The sequence below is a fragment of the Mesoplodon bidens genome (assembly GCF_964165515.1).
Source record: "Mesoplodon bidens genome assembly, chromosome: 2".
In the NCBI taxonomy this organism is placed as follows: Eukaryota; Metazoa; Chordata; class Mammalia; order Artiodactyla; family Ziphiidae; genus Mesoplodon; species Mesoplodon bidens.
In genome coordinates this window covers 170064060-170081013 of record NC_138177.1, presented here as the reverse complement: position 1 = coordinate 170081013, position 16954 = coordinate 170064060, and the positions used below count along the sequence as shown (strand labels likewise).

The 16954-nt window shown below is 56.7% G+C and overlaps 1 protein-coding gene across 4 annotated transcripts in view; it reads right to left on the bottom strand.

Moving 5' to 3' along the window:
• The window catches only part of HSPG2 (heparan sulfate proteoglycan 2), a 102693-nt gene that overhangs the window by 50337 nt on the left and 35402 nt on the right, over window positions 1-16954 (bottom strand). For 2 of the 4 annotated variants that reach the window (XM_081255806.1, XM_081255807.1), the window contains exons 2-18: window positions 16725-16860; window positions 15209-15253; window positions 9316-9425; window positions 9156-9214; window positions 8699-8859; window positions 7494-7544; window positions 6939-7067; window positions 6488-6742; window positions 6277-6396; window positions 4140-4271; window positions 3843-3987; window positions 3597-3748; window positions 3355-3501; window positions 1631-1794; window positions 934-1113; window positions 642-838; window positions 386-533 (exon numbers count right to left, since the gene is read on the bottom strand). In XM_081255806.1, coding sequence (XP_081111932.1) covers window positions 386-533; window positions 642-838; window positions 934-1113; window positions 1631-1794; window positions 3355-3501; window positions 3597-3748; window positions 3843-3987; window positions 4140-4271; window positions 6277-6396; window positions 6488-6742; window positions 6939-7067; window positions 7494-7544; window positions 8699-8859; window positions 9156-9214; window positions 9316-9425; window positions 15209-15253; window positions 16725-16860 — 2331 coding nt within the window. The remainder of the gene's footprint in view (window positions 1-385; window positions 534-641; window positions 839-933; window positions 1114-1630; window positions 1795-3354; window positions 3502-3596; window positions 3749-3842; window positions 3988-4139; window positions 4272-6276; window positions 6397-6487; window positions 6743-6938; window positions 7068-7493; window positions 7545-8698; window positions 8860-9155; window positions 9215-9315; window positions 9426-15208; window positions 15254-16724; window positions 16861-16954) is intronic. The other 2 variants (XM_081255808.1, XM_081255809.1) reach the window with 1 other exon arrangement.

Sequence of the window (16954 nt, the reverse complement as noted above, 5' to 3'; positions counted from 1 at the left end):
TTCGGGGATTTGGAGATAACAAGTTTTCCCTGCTTGAGGCTTCCGTCTGTCAGCTCCACAATCCCAGCTCCCTCCACCATTCCTAAGAAATCATGTATGATTTATAGGTTCCTTCCTCTTAGGAATGCCCTGCTAAGGGCCCTGCTTTACACAGCACTCTCCAGGATCGGTCTGACCAAGGTGGAAGAGAGTAGCACTTTCACTTCTCCTATCTGGACATAATATCTCTGTTAATGCATCCAGAGGTCATGATAGCTTGGGTGGCAGCCATGGCAGTCACTCTGGAGGCTTGTGCTAAGCTTTGGGTACAAGGAAGCCTCAGCCTGAACCTCCCACTGAGCCCTTGCCCCTAGCCAGTATCCAAGTGCCAGCTGGCATGACTCACCAGGCAGTGGCCATACACAGGGTCACAAGAGCTGGCATGGCCATGGCAGTTGCAGCCAGAGCAGGTGCCCAGGTAGGGCCCACCAGGCACCCGGGTGAAGTGGGCATCACAGCTCTCACAGGACAAGCCGGAATAGCCAATGGGGCATCTGTGGGGACAGGACCAAGACAGTGGCTGCAAGAACCATGAGGCCTTGCTGTTTCTCCCTTATCTTTGCCAGGGTCCCTGTGGCCCCCGGCCCTGCCGGGTCAGGCACCTGCACTCCTCTACGCTGTGGGCGCGGCCATGGCTGGTAGCGTAGGTGACAGTCGTATCCATGGAGATGTCACTCAGCCCCACACTAGCCATCTTGGCGTTGTACACTGTCTGGATAAGCACAGCTTCCAGGCTCTGCAGCACCTGCAGCATCTCCGCTCGCTGCACTGGCCGGCCAGACTCATGGACCCAGTGCTCCTGGGTGTGGACAAAGGCGGGCGGGGTCATGCATTAGCACCTGCCCAGCCTGTACCCCCTTCACCGCCAGCCCTGAGGGATCAGGCGCCACACACCTCAGACAAGTGGACTTGGCGCAGGTTCACAGAACCGGGCTGGGTGGGTGTGTGGCCTCGGGAGAGCAGGCGATGTCCGGCGCCCACCAGGACCACGTCTGGCCGCTGCACTGGCTCCAGCATGCCACGTGCCAGCTCATAGCGCACCTTGTAGCGCAGGGAGCCGCCGTAGGAGTCCACCTGGCCGAGATAGGGCAGATCAGGGCTGGGCCAGTCATGGGCATGCTTGATTCCCACTGTGTGTCCACTCGTTCCCCTCCTCCCTCACTCTGCATAGCTGGTACTGCGTGTCCAGCACGGAGCTGGGCACAGGGAAGCAGAGGTGGGTGGGACTTGGGCTCTGCCTTGGGGATGCTCAGTCCAATTTGGGGGAGCAGTCTGATAACACTGTGTAAAAGGTGCCCAGGGAGGCCGGAGGAGGGCACTGGGCCTAGCTCAGACGTGGCGAGTGGTCCGAGAGGGCTTTCCAACAGCTGAGTCAGAATTCCTCCCAACCTGACCATGGCAGGCCTGACCCTGCACTGAATGAATGAGCCGCTGCCCATGGAGGGCTGCGCTGGGGCAAGACAACGTCTCCCAGAGCAAAGACTGCCTTGCTGGCCCCCAGCTTCAGAGGGAGCGGAGCCCAGGCAGGTTCTGGGCATGTGCAGCGGGGCTCGGCCACCTCCCCATCCAGAGCAGCAGCCCGGCCTGTCACCTTGTTGCCCAGGAACTGCTCAGGCAGAGCCCAGAAAGAGTCATGGACCAGGAAGCGTCGGGACAAGTCGACCAGCTGGAACTCCTGCAGAGCGGTGTCAATTTGCAGCTGGGTGGAGGAGAGGGGTGGCATCCCGGGCTGCGAGGGCGTCGTCACATTCACGCCTGGGTGGCAAAGGCGAGGGGTGAGGGCCATGCATGTTCTGGCCCAGATAGCCCCCTTGAGGGGCTGTAACCCAGAGAGATGGGAAAGTTTGGGGAGAAGTGTGATTTAGAGAGAACGTTGGTCTCTCTCCCAAAGTCAAATAAAAGCAAAGTTTTCTTTTTTCCTCCTGAAGTTCTGGAGCATCTTCCAAAGCATGCTCTGGGCAAAGCCAATGCTTCAGAATGATGGTTGGGAACCATCTGGGAAACCCAGGGTCAAGGAAAGGTCAAGGGGATTTTGTGCAGCAGGACTTTTCAGAGCCTTTGCTTGCCAATAGATCCATGGACTGTCAGAGTTGGAACAGCCCTCAGGAGGCAGTAGAGACATACACAGGGCTGAAGAATGGGCGCCTAAGTCCTGGTTCCACCACCCTCCAGATGTGTGATCTGAGCAAAGGCCTCAGTTTCTCTATCTGTAAAATGGGGGTAATAGTGGCTTGCTTCACAGGGTTATTAGGAAGCTAAAATGAACAAACTGATAGAAAATGCTTAAAACAGAATGTGGCACAAAGGAGGTGCTCAAAAACCGGTTAGCTGTTACTGTTGCTGTTATTATGACGGGTCACCTAGTCCAGCCCTCTCCTACACACACACACACACACACGCACACGCACGCGCGCGCGCGCGCGCACACACACACACACACACACACACACACACACACACACACACACACACACACACACACACACACACACACACACACACACACACACACACACACACACACGAATTCTCTCTACAGCACCCTCCCAGATCTCGAGGGCAGTACCAACCATCCAAGAGATGGCATTTCTGTGATAATGGCAATGTTCCTGAACCCAGGTCCGTTTGATGCCTGGGCCCACGCCATTCTGCCTCTCAGAGCCAGAGAGAACTGAGACCAACTGCCTGCCTTTATGTTTGGGAAAACAGGCCCAAAGAAGCCAAGAGTCTCAAAGTCACACAGGCAGTAACTAGTGCATCTGGAGGTCAGCTCTGGGCTAAGAAGATGCCAAAGCTTTGGCTCTTAATGCTCTGGGGTCACTGGTGCCTCTGCATTCTGCAGGGTGAGGATGATGAGGACGGTGGGGATGACATTACGGAATACTTACTGGGCACCTACCAGGGACCAAGCACTATTCTGAGTGGCTTATGCATATTAATCCATTAAGTCCTTATAACAACCTGGGTAGTTAATATTTTATCCCCATTTTGTAGATGAGAAAACTGGGACACAAGATAGTAACTTGGCTAAGGGCACACAGGCAGTAAGGGTCAGGGTCAGGATTTGAACCCAGACTCCGGCTCCAGAGCCCATCCTCCTCGACACCTAACGCAGGCAAATATCAACTATGTGTTTGGCTTTTCCTAAAAAAGTTTGTTTTCCCCTGAAATGCTCTTCTTACAGGGCTCAGCATTTCTTCAGCAACGCCGTGTCCCTCCCTGAACTGGCCCCATGTGTCCAGGGCATGCTGCTCTCCTATATCTGCCCTCTGAGCCCGCTGGAGCCTGCCGCTTGCCTCCCATCCACCAACGCACCCTTGAAGTCATTGGGCCGGTCAAAGCGCAGCCGGATCTGGTCTCGGAAGCGGCGGCTGCTCTGGCACACGGTGGTGATGCCAAAGCAGAAGCAGGGCAGGCAGGAGGTGCTGTGCTCCAGGTAGAAGTGCCCGTCGGGGCAGGGTCCTGCGGGGCGGCAAGGGAGCGGGCTACTGCCGGTCCCAGGCAGGCAGCCCCGGCTCCAGCCCCACGCCCGGTGCCCACCTGCCCAGGGGCCGTACCTCGCTGCGGGATGAGCTCCAGGACACCGTCAGGGATGCCGAACACCATGCCTCGGGCATTCATGGCCTCACAGGTGTAGGCGCCCTGGTCTGCCTCCTTCACATCACGAATGGTCAGCGTGCCACGGCCTCCCTCACTCGTCATTGTCACCCTGGTGGGCCCCGAGACAGAGGGGGGGGTCAGGCCTGGACCACTGGCTGCACCTCCGCCACGTCCCCAACCCCTGTCGGGGCCCAGAGCTGTACCTGGGATGAGAGGGGATGTGGCCCCAGTTGAGTCTCCAGTTGATGATGGGGGTGGGGACGCCAATAGCCACACAGGTGAAGGTCACCGTCTGGCCCCGGGAAGCCTGGACCGACTCTTGGGGAGGGGTCACCACCTGGGGAGGCACTGGGAGATGGGAGCAGGAGTGAGGGGTGGGAGGGGCAAAGGGAGGGGGAGCGGGGTGGGGGTGGGGCAATGGCTCAGAGGAGCCAGGCCAGAGAAGAGACGGTGGGGATGGGGCCCAGGGCCCAGAGCTCGCCGCCCAGCTCCCTGCTCACTGCAGCCAAACTCATCGCTGCGGTCGGGACAGTCGCTCTCCTCGTCACAGTGGAAGCTGGCCGGGATGCACGTGCTTGTGGAGACACAGCGGAACTGCGTGGGCCCGCATACATCCTCAGGGCGCTTGGCGGCTGGGGACAGAGCCAGGTGGTGTGGGCAGTGGGCACTGCCCTCAGGGAGGACCCCCCATTGCCTACCCATGCCCAACAGCCCACCCTGCCCACCTTCCCCAGGTGTCCCCAGGATCACTGTCTCATCGCGCCCACATGACAACACAGCTGCCCTGACCAGGCCCAGACCCAGACTCTGCTGCCACGACGCCGTCCACAACGTCATGGTCACCGGTCAGCAATGAAGCACACTCTACCTGCGTTCCCCAAGACAGTTATACCTGGCACGCCACAGTCACTCAGCTCCTCCCACAGCCAGCCACCAGAGAAGCACAAGACCGCTGGTCAAAGGCACAGCCCCAGTGGCCAGTATCTCTGGACGCCGGGAACACCTGGGCAGTTCTGGCTACTGGAAAGGTCTTGCGAGGGCCTGCCGCAGCCTGGACCTTGCTGCTCTGTACCCCTCTAAGTAGCCTGACCTGAGGCAGCCATCTATGGACTGGCCAGAGGCCTGGAGCTGGCCTGGCCCCAGGGCTGGGCCCCAGCTAGACATCTCTCGTAGATGGTAACTGACATTCTTTTTCTGGAAGACTGAGCTTGATACAGACACACAGGCAGGGACAGAAAGGGCAGAGTGGTGCAGGAGCAGAGGCCACCCGTCCACAGAGAAGGCACAGAGAGGAGACCAGGAGGCAGCCACCTACTCCCACTCCCTCGGGGGCTTCTGGCCCAACACCCCACAAGCCCCCAAAGTCATTTGGCTTTCATGTTCTCTGTTCTGCGCTCTGTCAACAAGGACTTGGTCTTCCTTAGACTGTTCCCCCGCGGAGGCCTCTGAGAAGGGCTTGTCAACTAAAACCCTCAATTACTTCTCTCTCCCAAAGAGCCATGTTGTCAGGCAAGCTTAGAGCCACAGAAGGGCATCGTAAAACTCTGCCAGTCTGCAGCACGATGCTGCTTCTCTCCAGGGTTTGCTGCAGAGCGCGGAAGGTGAGGGGAGGCAAGGAGGAGAAGCCGGACCAGCGGACACTAGGAATGTCAACACGCACTCAAACATGTGACCCAGGATCACAGAGCAATGGTTAGAAGATTATCCTCAATCTTGGACTAATAAGCCCCAGGGTTCAGCTCATAGGACAGAAACCACAAGATGGTACCTGATATGGTCTCTGACTCTCCAGTCTCACCCATTTGACTGTCATAATGTTTATAACATTGACTAGATGGATGGATGAGCCATGGATAGATGGCTGAACAGATGAAGAGGAGGAAGGAAAGATGTTGGCTATATGAATGGCTGGTTGCCTGGAGAGCTGGCAAGATGGATAATGCATGGATGGATGATGATAGATGGATGGATGAAGAGATGGATGGCAGGAAGGATGCTGGACAAATGGATGGATGGATAGACAACAGATTGATGGATGATAGAATGGATGATGAAACGGACAGAAGGAAGGATGCTGGATACGTATATAGGTAGACAGACTGATGAAGAACTTTGCAGATAAATAATGGATGGATGGATAGTTGGATGAGTGGGTGGGTGGATAAATGGATGCAAGAGAGGAAAGATGCTGGACAGACAGATGGACAGATAGAGAGTGGATAGCTGAATGGTCACATGGATGAAAAGCTGGGCAGATGGAGGAACAAATAACTCAGAACCAGCTCTAGATGAAAAAACTCTAGACCCGTAAGAGGAAGGCTTTGACTCACACATACATCGAGGACCCCTTCATCAAGGGACCCTCGTGTATCAAGCCTACTTGTCTGACCACACACAAGCATATATGACAAAGAGAAGATGAATGGTAAAAAAATAAATAAAGAGACATTAACCACGGGTAGTCTACTGCTTGCTACAAAGGCCAGCTCAGAGTCAAAGAGAGATAAACCTTAAAGTTTGTCCCCAGGGCCTCTACCACTCAGACAGGGACAGCACACAAACCTGCCCTCGAAGGGTCGGGGCTCGGGGAGCTAGGCCAATGGGCTGGGGGCGCCGGAAGGACGCTGGGACACTCACGGCAGTCGGCTTCATCGGTGCGGTCCTCACAGTCAAAGTCGCCATCACAGTGCCACAGCTTGAGGGCACAGTGCCCGTTTCCACAGGGGAACTCGTTGGGTTCACAGGGTGGGGTGGGGCCTGGGGGGACCAGGCAAGGTTCAGCCAGCGGCCCTCAGTGGCCATTTCCCCACCCCCTGCATCCCCACCCACGCCCCTGCCCGGCCCTCACCGCAGTCCAGCTCGTCACTGCCATCCCTGCAGTCCTCCTGCCCATCACACACGTAGTCTTTGGGGATGCAGTGCCCACTGCGGCATGTGGCCTCATGGGGCCCACAGGGCACGGGCCTGCCTGGACTGGGGAGCACAACCTGGGGAGCAGGGGTGGCTGGGAGCTGCCGTTGGATGGCTGCTTCCGGCTGGGACAGTAAAGGTGGTGTCTCCGCCAGAGGTGGTGGCTGCGAGCTGAGCTGGTGGACTGGCTCCTCTGTGGACAGAGCCCGCTTAGCGTTGGCATGAAGGGGTGGCTCCTCACCCCTTGCCCCCTGCCACTCCCCAGGCCCTGACCCTGTTATCACCCCTCCTGTGTCCCTGCCCACCTCCCGCAGACCCCTGTGCCTGCAGCAAACCCTCCCAGCCCCGGACTGACTTGGAGGCCACCGTGTCCCCAGACAGCCCCTCACCACAATCGAGTTCATCAGACATGTCCCTGCAGTCAGGCCTCCGGTCACAGCGATACTCCAGGGCCACACACTCATTGTAGCGGTGGCAGGCAAACTCCGCCTCGGTGCAGACCCTTGGGAACTGGGGCACTGCGGGGGTGTGGGATAGTCAGAGAGGCAGGCAGGAGTTGGCAGAAAATGTCACGGGCGGCACAGGCGCTGCAGAGCTGGGAGGGGGCTTTGGGGCTCTGTGTCAGGCCACGTGGTTCCTGGCAGACTCAGCGAGGACACAGAGCACGTGGTGAACACACCCACAGCACATGTGGGGTGTGGGCTGTGTGGCAGTGGCCTCACCCGTCCCTTACACAAACCCCACACACAGCTAACACGCCACACCATGCAACGACCACAGCACGCACGTGCGGGCCACAACCAGGCCTAGAGAGGATGAAGAGGAAGGGGAGGCGGGGCGGCCTGTGGGCTGTGCCCAGCCATCTTGCCCTCATCCTTCCTTCCCCTCCATCCATTAGCTTCTCTAGTTACCCGGCTCAGCCTGGGTCTGGCTTACACTCTCACCTGGTGTCACTGCGGCCACCACAGCGGCCAGGGGGGGCGGGGGAGTCTGTGCTGGAAAGGAAGGTGTAATCAGCAGCCATCCCACCTGGGACCTGGGGGCTATGGGTTGCAGGGCTGAACCAGGCCATCCTACCATCCCTAGCCTGGAGGACTCATTGGAAAGTGGGGATAAGAGGACTGGAGCCTCAGCAATCTTCAGACCTGGGCCTGGGGTTGCCAAGGAACAAACTTGATCTTTGGGCACATTGATTGAGGTTTTGCGTGCAGAGCAAATGATTTCACCCTTTTTTTCTGATTGGGTGACACCATGGTAGGGATGAAGTTTGTTCAGTTCTGGGTTCCACTTAGTCCGCGATGGTGACATTTCCCAGAGAGAGGACTGAGATGGAGACTGGGATGGGATGGGAACGGTAGCTTGTGAGGAATGAACTGGGACTGCTTGGCCTAGAGAAGTAAACACTCAGGGCGTTGAAACAGGAGACAGAGGGTGCAGTGAAAAGAAAGCTGGGCCTGTATAAAATGGATAACTAATAAGAACCTGCTGTATAAAAGAAATAAAATAAAATAAAATTAAAAAAAGAAAGCTGGGCCGACTGAGAGTACGAAGGCCAGGCCTGAGCATCTAACAGCTGTGTGGCTTGGGGCCACTTTCTTGTTCTTTCTGAGCTGTGTTTCTCAGCTCGTCTCATCACAGGTTCTGGCAAGACCAGCAGAGACCCAGGGTTTGGTTTACTTTCTGGCTTTTGCACTATCTGTGTATGTGGATTTGGATAAATCATTTTTCCTCGCTGGGCCTCAGTGCCCTCATCTCTAAAACAGGAGAAATAATATCTGCTTCATAGGAATTCTTATGAAGACTGAACGGTCAGTGAAGGATTGTTGGTTATTATTAAACACAGAAGTGTTTTTGGACCTGAAGGCACTGTATGAAGAAAGGAATTAGTATTTACCTATTGTCAACATCGAGAGGTTAATAGAGAGTGGACATTGGGTCTACTGAGTACATGTCAGAGGAGACACATGTTGCGCAACCCAAGCCGAGATTGCATAAAGATTGATGGGGCAGACTCATAAGGTAGTGAGCTCCCTGTCCCTAGTGGTGTGCAAGGCCAAGCTAGGAGAGCCCACGGTGGTGACACTGAAAGGGGGCCCACATGAGTCTGCGAAATTGGAGGAGGTGACCCTCAGTTCCAGGGAGGGCTCACCTGTGCCCAGGCGTCGGAACTGGAATCCCTGGGGAGAGGTGATGTAGGAGGCGATGGAGCCACTGGAGATGACGGTGTGGAGCACCTCCTGAATCTGAGCCCCATCTGCATTCCCTTCGGAGCCCACATCCAGCTCCACAAAGACCCAGCCGTCCAGCTCCCTAGGGATGGGTGTGGGGGGCAGGGCAGCAGGGTGAGGAAGATGCCTGGGGTCTCAGCTCCTCCCTTGGCCCCCTGCCTGACACTCAGACCTGATCTCTTGACTCTCCCCCTGCTGCTGGATAGCCTGTACCCCATGCAAGGCAACTTAAAGTCCAAATTGTACCCCTGCCGATTCCCGAATTTCTACCAATAGAGATTCAGCCCATTAGGCCTCTCTTGCCTCCCCTCCTGGCCCTCCCCATCCTTGTCAGTCCCTCACCAGCCCCCACCCCCCACCCCAGGGGACCCTTCTCACTTGATGAACACCACACTGACAACCTGGTCTCCAGGAATCTTCAAGTACTCTGACTCCAGCTGGAGAGGGACACAGCACCATCAGACTCCAGATCCCTTCACCCCACCTTCAGTCCTGCCCTGCCATACTCGGGGAGCTCCCCAAAGCCCCTTCACCTCACCGTGTCTACCACAGCCTCGGACACCTCTCGGAACTCCTCGGAGCCTGCATCCTCCAGCTGAGGGCTGTAGTCGATGGAGCGAGTGAAATTTACCAGGGCCCGGAAATAAACTGCAGAAAGGAGTCCGGGGAGGGGGGGGCAGTGTCACTATGAGGGGCCCAGCCTGGCACGTAGTGGCCTCAGGCAGCTGGGCCAGTGGGTGGAAATGGGGGGGATGGTCCCCAGAGACCTCTCGCTGAGGCTGACACCTGTGTGCCCACAGCTGTGCCCAGCACTGCCTGTAGGAGCACGTGCTGCAGTGGCTCTGGGAGGCCGCCCAGGGGTCAAAGCCGAGGCCCCACCCTTGAGTGAATGGCTTCAACTAACCGGGAAAATGGCCCAATCCAGATACTAAGTGATAGTGCAGAAGAGGAGACCTCCACTGGCTCAGAGGAAGGCTGGGTAAGAAGGGGTGGCTTCCAGAGGAGGAGGACCTGGCACAGAATATTTTTTTGGTCGCGCCGCACGGCTTGTGGGATCTTAGTTCCCCGACCAGGAATCAAACTCGGGCCCCCTGCAGTGAAAGCACTGAGTCCTAACCACTGTATCGCCAGGGAAGTCCCTTTTTTTTTTTTTTTTTGGCACAGAAATTACTCGAGAGTGACCGTGACACGCTTCCCCACCCCCCCATTCATGCCAGGCATCACCCTCAGGGCTCAGCTCAGTCATCACCTCCTCCAAGAATACTGCCTGAGCTGCCCTCCTTTCCCGACCCTGGCTGGGTAGAGGCCTCTCCTCTGGGGCTCCCCCAGCCCCTTGGCTTCTCCCATCAGAGCACCTTCTACCCCACGTGGCATAGATCCTGCCAGAGCATCATCATAAAGATCGTGGGTTCTGAGGTCAGCCACACATCAGGCATGGACCTTACCTCTCTGAACTTCTGTTTCCCTTTTGGTCAAATGTGCATATTAATTACATTTACCACACTGGGTTGCTGCAGGGAATAAATGATATCATGCTTACAAGGCCATCTCCCTGTGCACGAAGATGCAGCGCCTGGCATAGAGCAAGTGCTAGGGAATCAGAAGCTATTGTCATCTTTCTCTCCACTGCTAGACTATAAACTTGATGGGGGGAAACCTTGGATCTCATTCACCCTGTACCCCAGTGCTTGCATAGAGCCTGGCACAGAGGAGGTGCCTAATAAGTGATGGTTGAATAAATTCATAGCAGATTGGGGTGAGCATACACTTACAACTATTGTTTATTAAGCACCTACTATATACACTTTATGCACATTAAATCTCATAATGTTCAGAGTTCATAATAGAAGTTATGAGTTGCAAATGAATCATATATATGTACACACGCACACACTCACACACACACACACTGCTTAGATCAGAGCCTGGCACATAGTAGATGCAATATAATATGAGCTATTAATATATGAGAGGCAGTATAGCTTAGTGGTTAAAAGCTCAGCCTCTGGGCCTCCCTGGTGGTGCAGTGGTTGAGAGTCTGCCTGCCGATGCAGGGGACATGGGTTCGTGCCCCGGTCCGGGAAGATCCCACATGCCATGGAGCGGCTGGGCCCGTGAGCCATGGCCGCTGAGCCTGTGCGTCCGGAGCCTGTGCTCCGCAACGGGAGAGGCCACAGCAGTGAGAGGCCCGCATACCGGAAAAAAAAAAAAAAAAAAAAAAAAAGCTCAGCCTCTGGAGCAAAATTTCCACTTACAATTAAAATAACTTAAAATTGCCCTGTGACCTTAAGCAAGTTACTTAATCTCCCTGTGCCTCAGTTTCCTCATCTATAAAACAGGGACGATAGTAGTGCCCACCCAGACGGCTGTTGGGAGGATGAAATAAGATAATGAATGTAAAATGCTTATGGCGCACACTAGGGGCTGCATGCGTTAGCTGTATTATCTCTGGTCTTTAAGACAAACTGAAGGAATGGATTTGGTTTTATTTCTTCCCATCTGAGAGAGGCATTCACTGATTTATCGAATCTATACTGAAGGTCTTTCATATGCTTGGCAGTGTTCTAGGGGCAAGGGATATAGCAGTGAACTTCATAAAGATCACTTTCTAGGGGGAGGAGAAAGGAAATAGAACAAATGGGCAAGGAATATATGGACTATGAGGGAAAAAAAAACAAGGGCTGGGGGAGCGGGTGTGCTGGGGTGGGGGTAGGTCGCTACTTCCCCAGGGCAGCCAGGAAGGCCTCTCGGCAAAGGGGATGCTTGAAGGCAGAGTGAGGCACTGGGAGGCCCCTGAGAGAAGAGTACTCCAGGCAGAGGGGACAGCAGCTGTCCCTGAGGCAGAAGCGGGCTCTGAGAAGTGACAGACGAGCAGCGTGTGGGCAGCAGAGCAGGGAGTGGCACTGGCTGGGCCTGTCCTCTTTCCCCTTTACTCTGTCCGGCAGGTCCACAGGTGCACACGCCCTCTGCGCCTGGACCCTCCCCCTCTGCAGCTCACGGAGCAAGTCCTGGGCGCATCAGGATGGCAGCCTAGCAAGCAGCCAGAGGGAACTCCTGCACCAAGAGAAGGTGCTTGTGAGGGCAGCACTGCCTGCGCTGAATCACGGGGACCATGCTGGGCTGGGCTCCTGGGTGCTGGGCGGGCGGGGCCCCGTGGGCTGGAGCGTGAGGGCCGCGAGCTTGGCCACAGAGGCCTCTTGTGAGCTGGCACAGAGGCCCATTGAAAGTCCTCCACCCTGGCCCCTGGCCTCGGCACTGCGGCCCAGCGCGGGCGAGGAGGCCAGGGCTCTGCCCAGGAATGTGCCCACTGTTGGGGGAGGGGGCTGAGGCTCCACAAAGCCCCTTTCTACTAGGGCCTGGGAAGGGCACGGACCCTCCAACCTGACCCCACCCCCTGCCTTCTCCCAGATCAGGGGCAGGTCAGGATGAGCACACCCCCTTTTCCACCCTGAAAGGCCTCCCTGTGGCAGGTATCCGAGGGCTGGGGCAGAAAGTGAGTTTCAGGAACCAGCCCCCAGAGCTGAGGGTGCTGACGGGGAGTGATGCAGCCTGGGGTGGGAGTGCTCTCTGGGCGCCTGCCTGGCTGGCCAGCTCCACGCTGGCCCTCATCTGACCCCATCTGGACATCTCAGTTGGAGCCAATGGCTGGAGGGACGGGAGGCCCAGAGCTGCCCGGCACCCCGAGTGGGGTGGGGAACACACACCTGACCACCCCCAGCCCCGGAGCCAACTACCCCACCTACGCTCGATACCCAGTCCCTGCTCAACAGGACTCCTCCCCCACATACCTGGGCCCCCGAACCCCAGCCCAGTCCCTCTGGGTCCCCAGGATCAGCGAGGCCCGAGGCCCTAGCCTTTTCCCTGAGGGGTTGCTGCACCCACCCTGTCTACACCAGGGGTCCGGCCCACTGTGCTTAGATTGTGTGCCCGGCTGGGGCCTGGCTGCCTCCTGGGCAGGGGCAGGAGAGAAGGTGAGGCCAGCTTGGGTGGGGACAGAGGCAGGCCTGGCCCCAGACCCTGCAGAGAGGTGCCTCTGACCCTCAAGTGTGACCAAGTGCAGGCCGGGGAGGAAAAGAAGACAAAGGAGTGAGAGGAAGAGCTGGGAGAGACGAGGGGGAGGGAGAGAGGGAAAGGAGACTCCTCATCGGGCTCCAAGACCATCACACCAGCCACGGGAGGGTGGCCCGGGGGTGGCCCAGGGCCTGCAGAGAGGGAGGTGAGGAGGGGCAGAGACAGCAGGGAGGTGGCGAGACCAAAGGGAGAGACAGAGGGGGGAAATGACAGAGAGACACAGAGACTGATGGAGACAGTAAACAGAAAGAGATGAAACAGACAGAGAGATGGAGACAGAGACACAGAGAGATAGATATAGGCAGAGACACAGAGAGAAAGTGGTGGGGAGAATGAGAGAAAAGATGAGACAAAGGCGGATTGGAAAGAGGGAAAGACAGAGGGACATGGAAGCAGAGATGCAAGTCCAAGAGGTGGAGGGGGAAAGGCAGCATGAGACAGAGACACACAGAGTAGGAAAGAGATGGCCCAAGGCAGGGCAGGGAGGGAGCAGGGGAGACATGTAGACAGTTTGCCAGCAGGACAGACAAAGAGACAGTCAGAAGGTGGAAAGATTGGGCGAGGGGAGGCGGGCAGGGTTCCCAAGGTGGGGAGGCAGAGCCAGGAGCTGTCCAGGAGGGGTACTGGCCTGGGGGTGGCAGTCAGGGCTGGAACAGAGCCAAGGGGAGCCGCAACCCTGCCCGAGGGAAGGGGTGAGGGCGGAGCCATCTCAGACATTCCAGGGTCGGGGGTTGGGTCAGTCAAGGGGTGGCCAGGCACGGCCCCATCATGGTCAGGATGGCCCTTGCTTACCAGAGTTAGCAGGGACCTGCCCTTGGGCAAGGCTGAAGCAGGCACACTGACCCTGGGAATCAGGGAGACTTATCTGATGCCTCCTGGGCTGAGATTCAGCCCAGCTGCCTGGACCTGCCCCAGGGGCAGCGGGCTGGTGCCAGCGTTTGGGTCTGGAGGGCCTAAGGCCCCACATCGTCCCATAGATCAGCCCCACCTACAAGGAAAGGCTCCTGCCCTGCCCTTGGGCCCTCCCCAGCTGCTGCCCCCCATCCCCATCCTTCCCCCACCTTTGGCTTCTCTTGCCCTCATAGCTGCTTCTCATGGGAGGACGTGGGCTAGCAAGGACCACTCAAAGCAAGTGGAGCTGCTGTGAGCAGCCCCCTGGGAGGGGGCTCTAGATATTTCTGAAGGGACAGGGTGGACTGGCCTAGGGCCTCAGCAGGCAGACTTGGCTTGGCAAGAGGCAGCTCCCAGAGACACATTAGCATCGGCCATTCTGGGGTGTGCATTGTGTGCATGGGGCCCACCTGACACCCACACACAGGCCCCACCCAGCTCCCAGGCATCTGTAGCCCTGCAGAGACTTACACGTGGAAAAGCTTCAGGCAGTGTCTGCGTTCCAGGTGCTGGGAGGTCACAGTCAGGACTGTGCCACCCAGGGGTCAACCCTCCTATCCATACTGGCCCGGTTAGGATGCCACCCTCTGGCATTGGGATGTTCCTGATATGCCAGCCGTAGGGAGGCAACCCCGTCCCTGGAGGGACCCAGGCCAGACTCGCCCCAGGCCTGCTGGGGTGGGCAGCACAGGGATGCAGCAGGGCCGCCCAGTGGTGACTCTGAGCTGAGCTCCATCCTTGGCCCTGATCACGTTGTGCCCAGGCACTGGCTCTCAGAGAAGGCAGCATGAACCGCATGGCTTTGTCCCGAGTAGCTCCTTCTCTCGCCAGAATCCCAGGGTGGGAGGAAACAGAGACTCTGAAGCCCTGGTCTCAGCGCTGGGCCAGTTCCTGCTCTGGCTATGCACTTGGAGTGCTGGCAGAGTGGGCAGCTGATGGAGGCCTGATTCCTTTCCCTCCAGGAAGCCCAGCCCTCTTTCCCCAACCCAGGAACTTCAGCTTCCCAGCAGGTGACCCCACCTAAGGCAGGTTCCTTCCCAGGTCCAGCTCTTGGCTTACCCAAATGCCTGTGCCACAGAGTCCCCTCTGTCTGCCCACCCCTGCCTGGGGCCCCCCACTCTGCAGCATTCACCCCCAAGGAGGACTCTGGGGAAGGACTCCACAGCTGAGCTGCCCAGGGAGGTGAGAATCTGGCTTTGAATGCTGAGTGGCTGACTTTCAGTCCCTATCAGAACCGGGCATTTCCCAGCACAGGCAGGCACAGAGCCTGTCCATACCCAACCCTGCAGGGACTGGCCAACCAAGGCACACAACTGTCTCTCAGCGGGGATGAGACCATCCCCATGGCAGGCACAAGGAGCCCTCAAGGCCCTCAGTCCAGGAGATGCCACCTCTGTGGCTGGGAAGACCTGCTCTGGGGCTTCCCCGGGGGCAGGATGGGGGCCTGTGCCATGCCCCCAGATACTTACCCATTTGGAAGTCCCCGCTGCCCAGGTCCCCACTGCCCACACCATCTACAAGCAAAAGAGACACTTATTCAGCAACAACTAATCTTTGTTGAGCACCTACTGGGTGTCAGGCAGTGTTCTGGGAACCTGGCACACGGTGGGGAAGGTCATGAAAACACAGCTGTTGCCTCCTCTCCACACTTAGGGAGGGCCGGCTTGGCTGGCTTAGTAAAAGCCAGCTTGGAAGCCTCCATCAGAGAGGGTGTGGACCAGGACGGATGGGGTGGGTGGGGCCAGGTCAGACTGGCCTCTAGGTGAGAATGGGAGGAAGTGGAGTAGGGGGCCGTGATCATCCTCTACTGTGCACTGCCCACCACCCTCCCCTTAGGTCCTGCTCAATCTGGGCTGTAAGGAGAAGCAGCCACCAGTCCCAAGTCACACAGTTTTAAGTGGAGGATCCTGCGGTCACTGGGACCAGGGCTCAGGACGCACGCAGCTTTTAGCCTACCTCTTTTTTTTCTGAATTAAAAAAAAACCTGGGGCTTCCCTGGTGGCGCAGTGGTTGAGAGTCTGCCTGCCGATGCAGGGGACACGGGTTCGTGCCCCAGTCCGGGAAGATCCCACATGCCACAGAGCGGCTGGGCCCGTGAGCCATGGCCGCTGAGCCTGCGCGTCCGGAGCCTGTGCTCCGCAACGGGAGAGGCCACAACAGTGAGAGGCCCGCGTACCGCAAAAAAAAACAAAAAACAAAAAACAAAAAAAACCCCTGAAGTATAGTTGCTGTACAATATTATACAGGTTACAGGTATACAATATAGCGATTCACAATTCTTGTTGTTGTTGTTTTTGGCTGTGCCGCGCGACTTGTGGGATCTTGGTTCCCTGACCAGGGATCAAATCCAGGCTCCCCGCAGTGAAAGCACCAAGTCCTAATCACTGGACTGCCAGGGAATTCCCGTGATTCATGATTTTTGAAGGTTATACTCCACTTATAGTTATTATAAAATATTGGCTATGTTTCTCATGATGTACAGCATATCCTTGTCACTTATTTTATACCTAATAGTTTGTACCTTTCACTCCTCTACCCCTATATTGCCCTTCTCCCCTCCCCTGTACCCACTGGTAACCCACTACTTTGTTCTCTACATCTGTGAGTCTGCTTCTTTTCTGTTATATTCATTAGTTTGTTGTATTTTTTCGATTCCACACATAAGTGATATCATACAGTATTTTGTCTTTCTCTGTCTGACTTATTTCACTTAGCATAATGCCCTCCAAGTCCATCCATGTTGCTGCAAATGGCAAAATTTCATTCTTTTTTAGGGCTGAGTAGTATCTCATTGTATATGTATATACCACATCTTTATCCAGTCATCTGCTGATGGACACTTAGGTTGCTTCTGCATCTTTCTTAGTCCATCTCCTGAGGTGCCACCTTGAGCAAGCATCCTGGAGCCTCTTTAAGGACCGGTGGGAAGAACCCCAATTCCGTCCTTACCCCTTCCACTCCCAGCCACCAGAACCCTCTGCTCACCTCCGGAGGCCTCATCAGCCAGGAAGTCCTCATCATCAGAAAGGTCTGAATAGCTCCAGCCAGCACGGCCCACTGTGACTGTCTCTGCATCCTCGGGCAGGGACAAGCCATCATATGCCCTCAGCCCGCAGGTTACCTGTGGGACACCACACGAGCAATTGTGTCAAACTCTCCAACTCCTGCCAAGCCCAGGACCCCTCTTCTCACTTCAAGGGGGGGCCCAGAGTCCC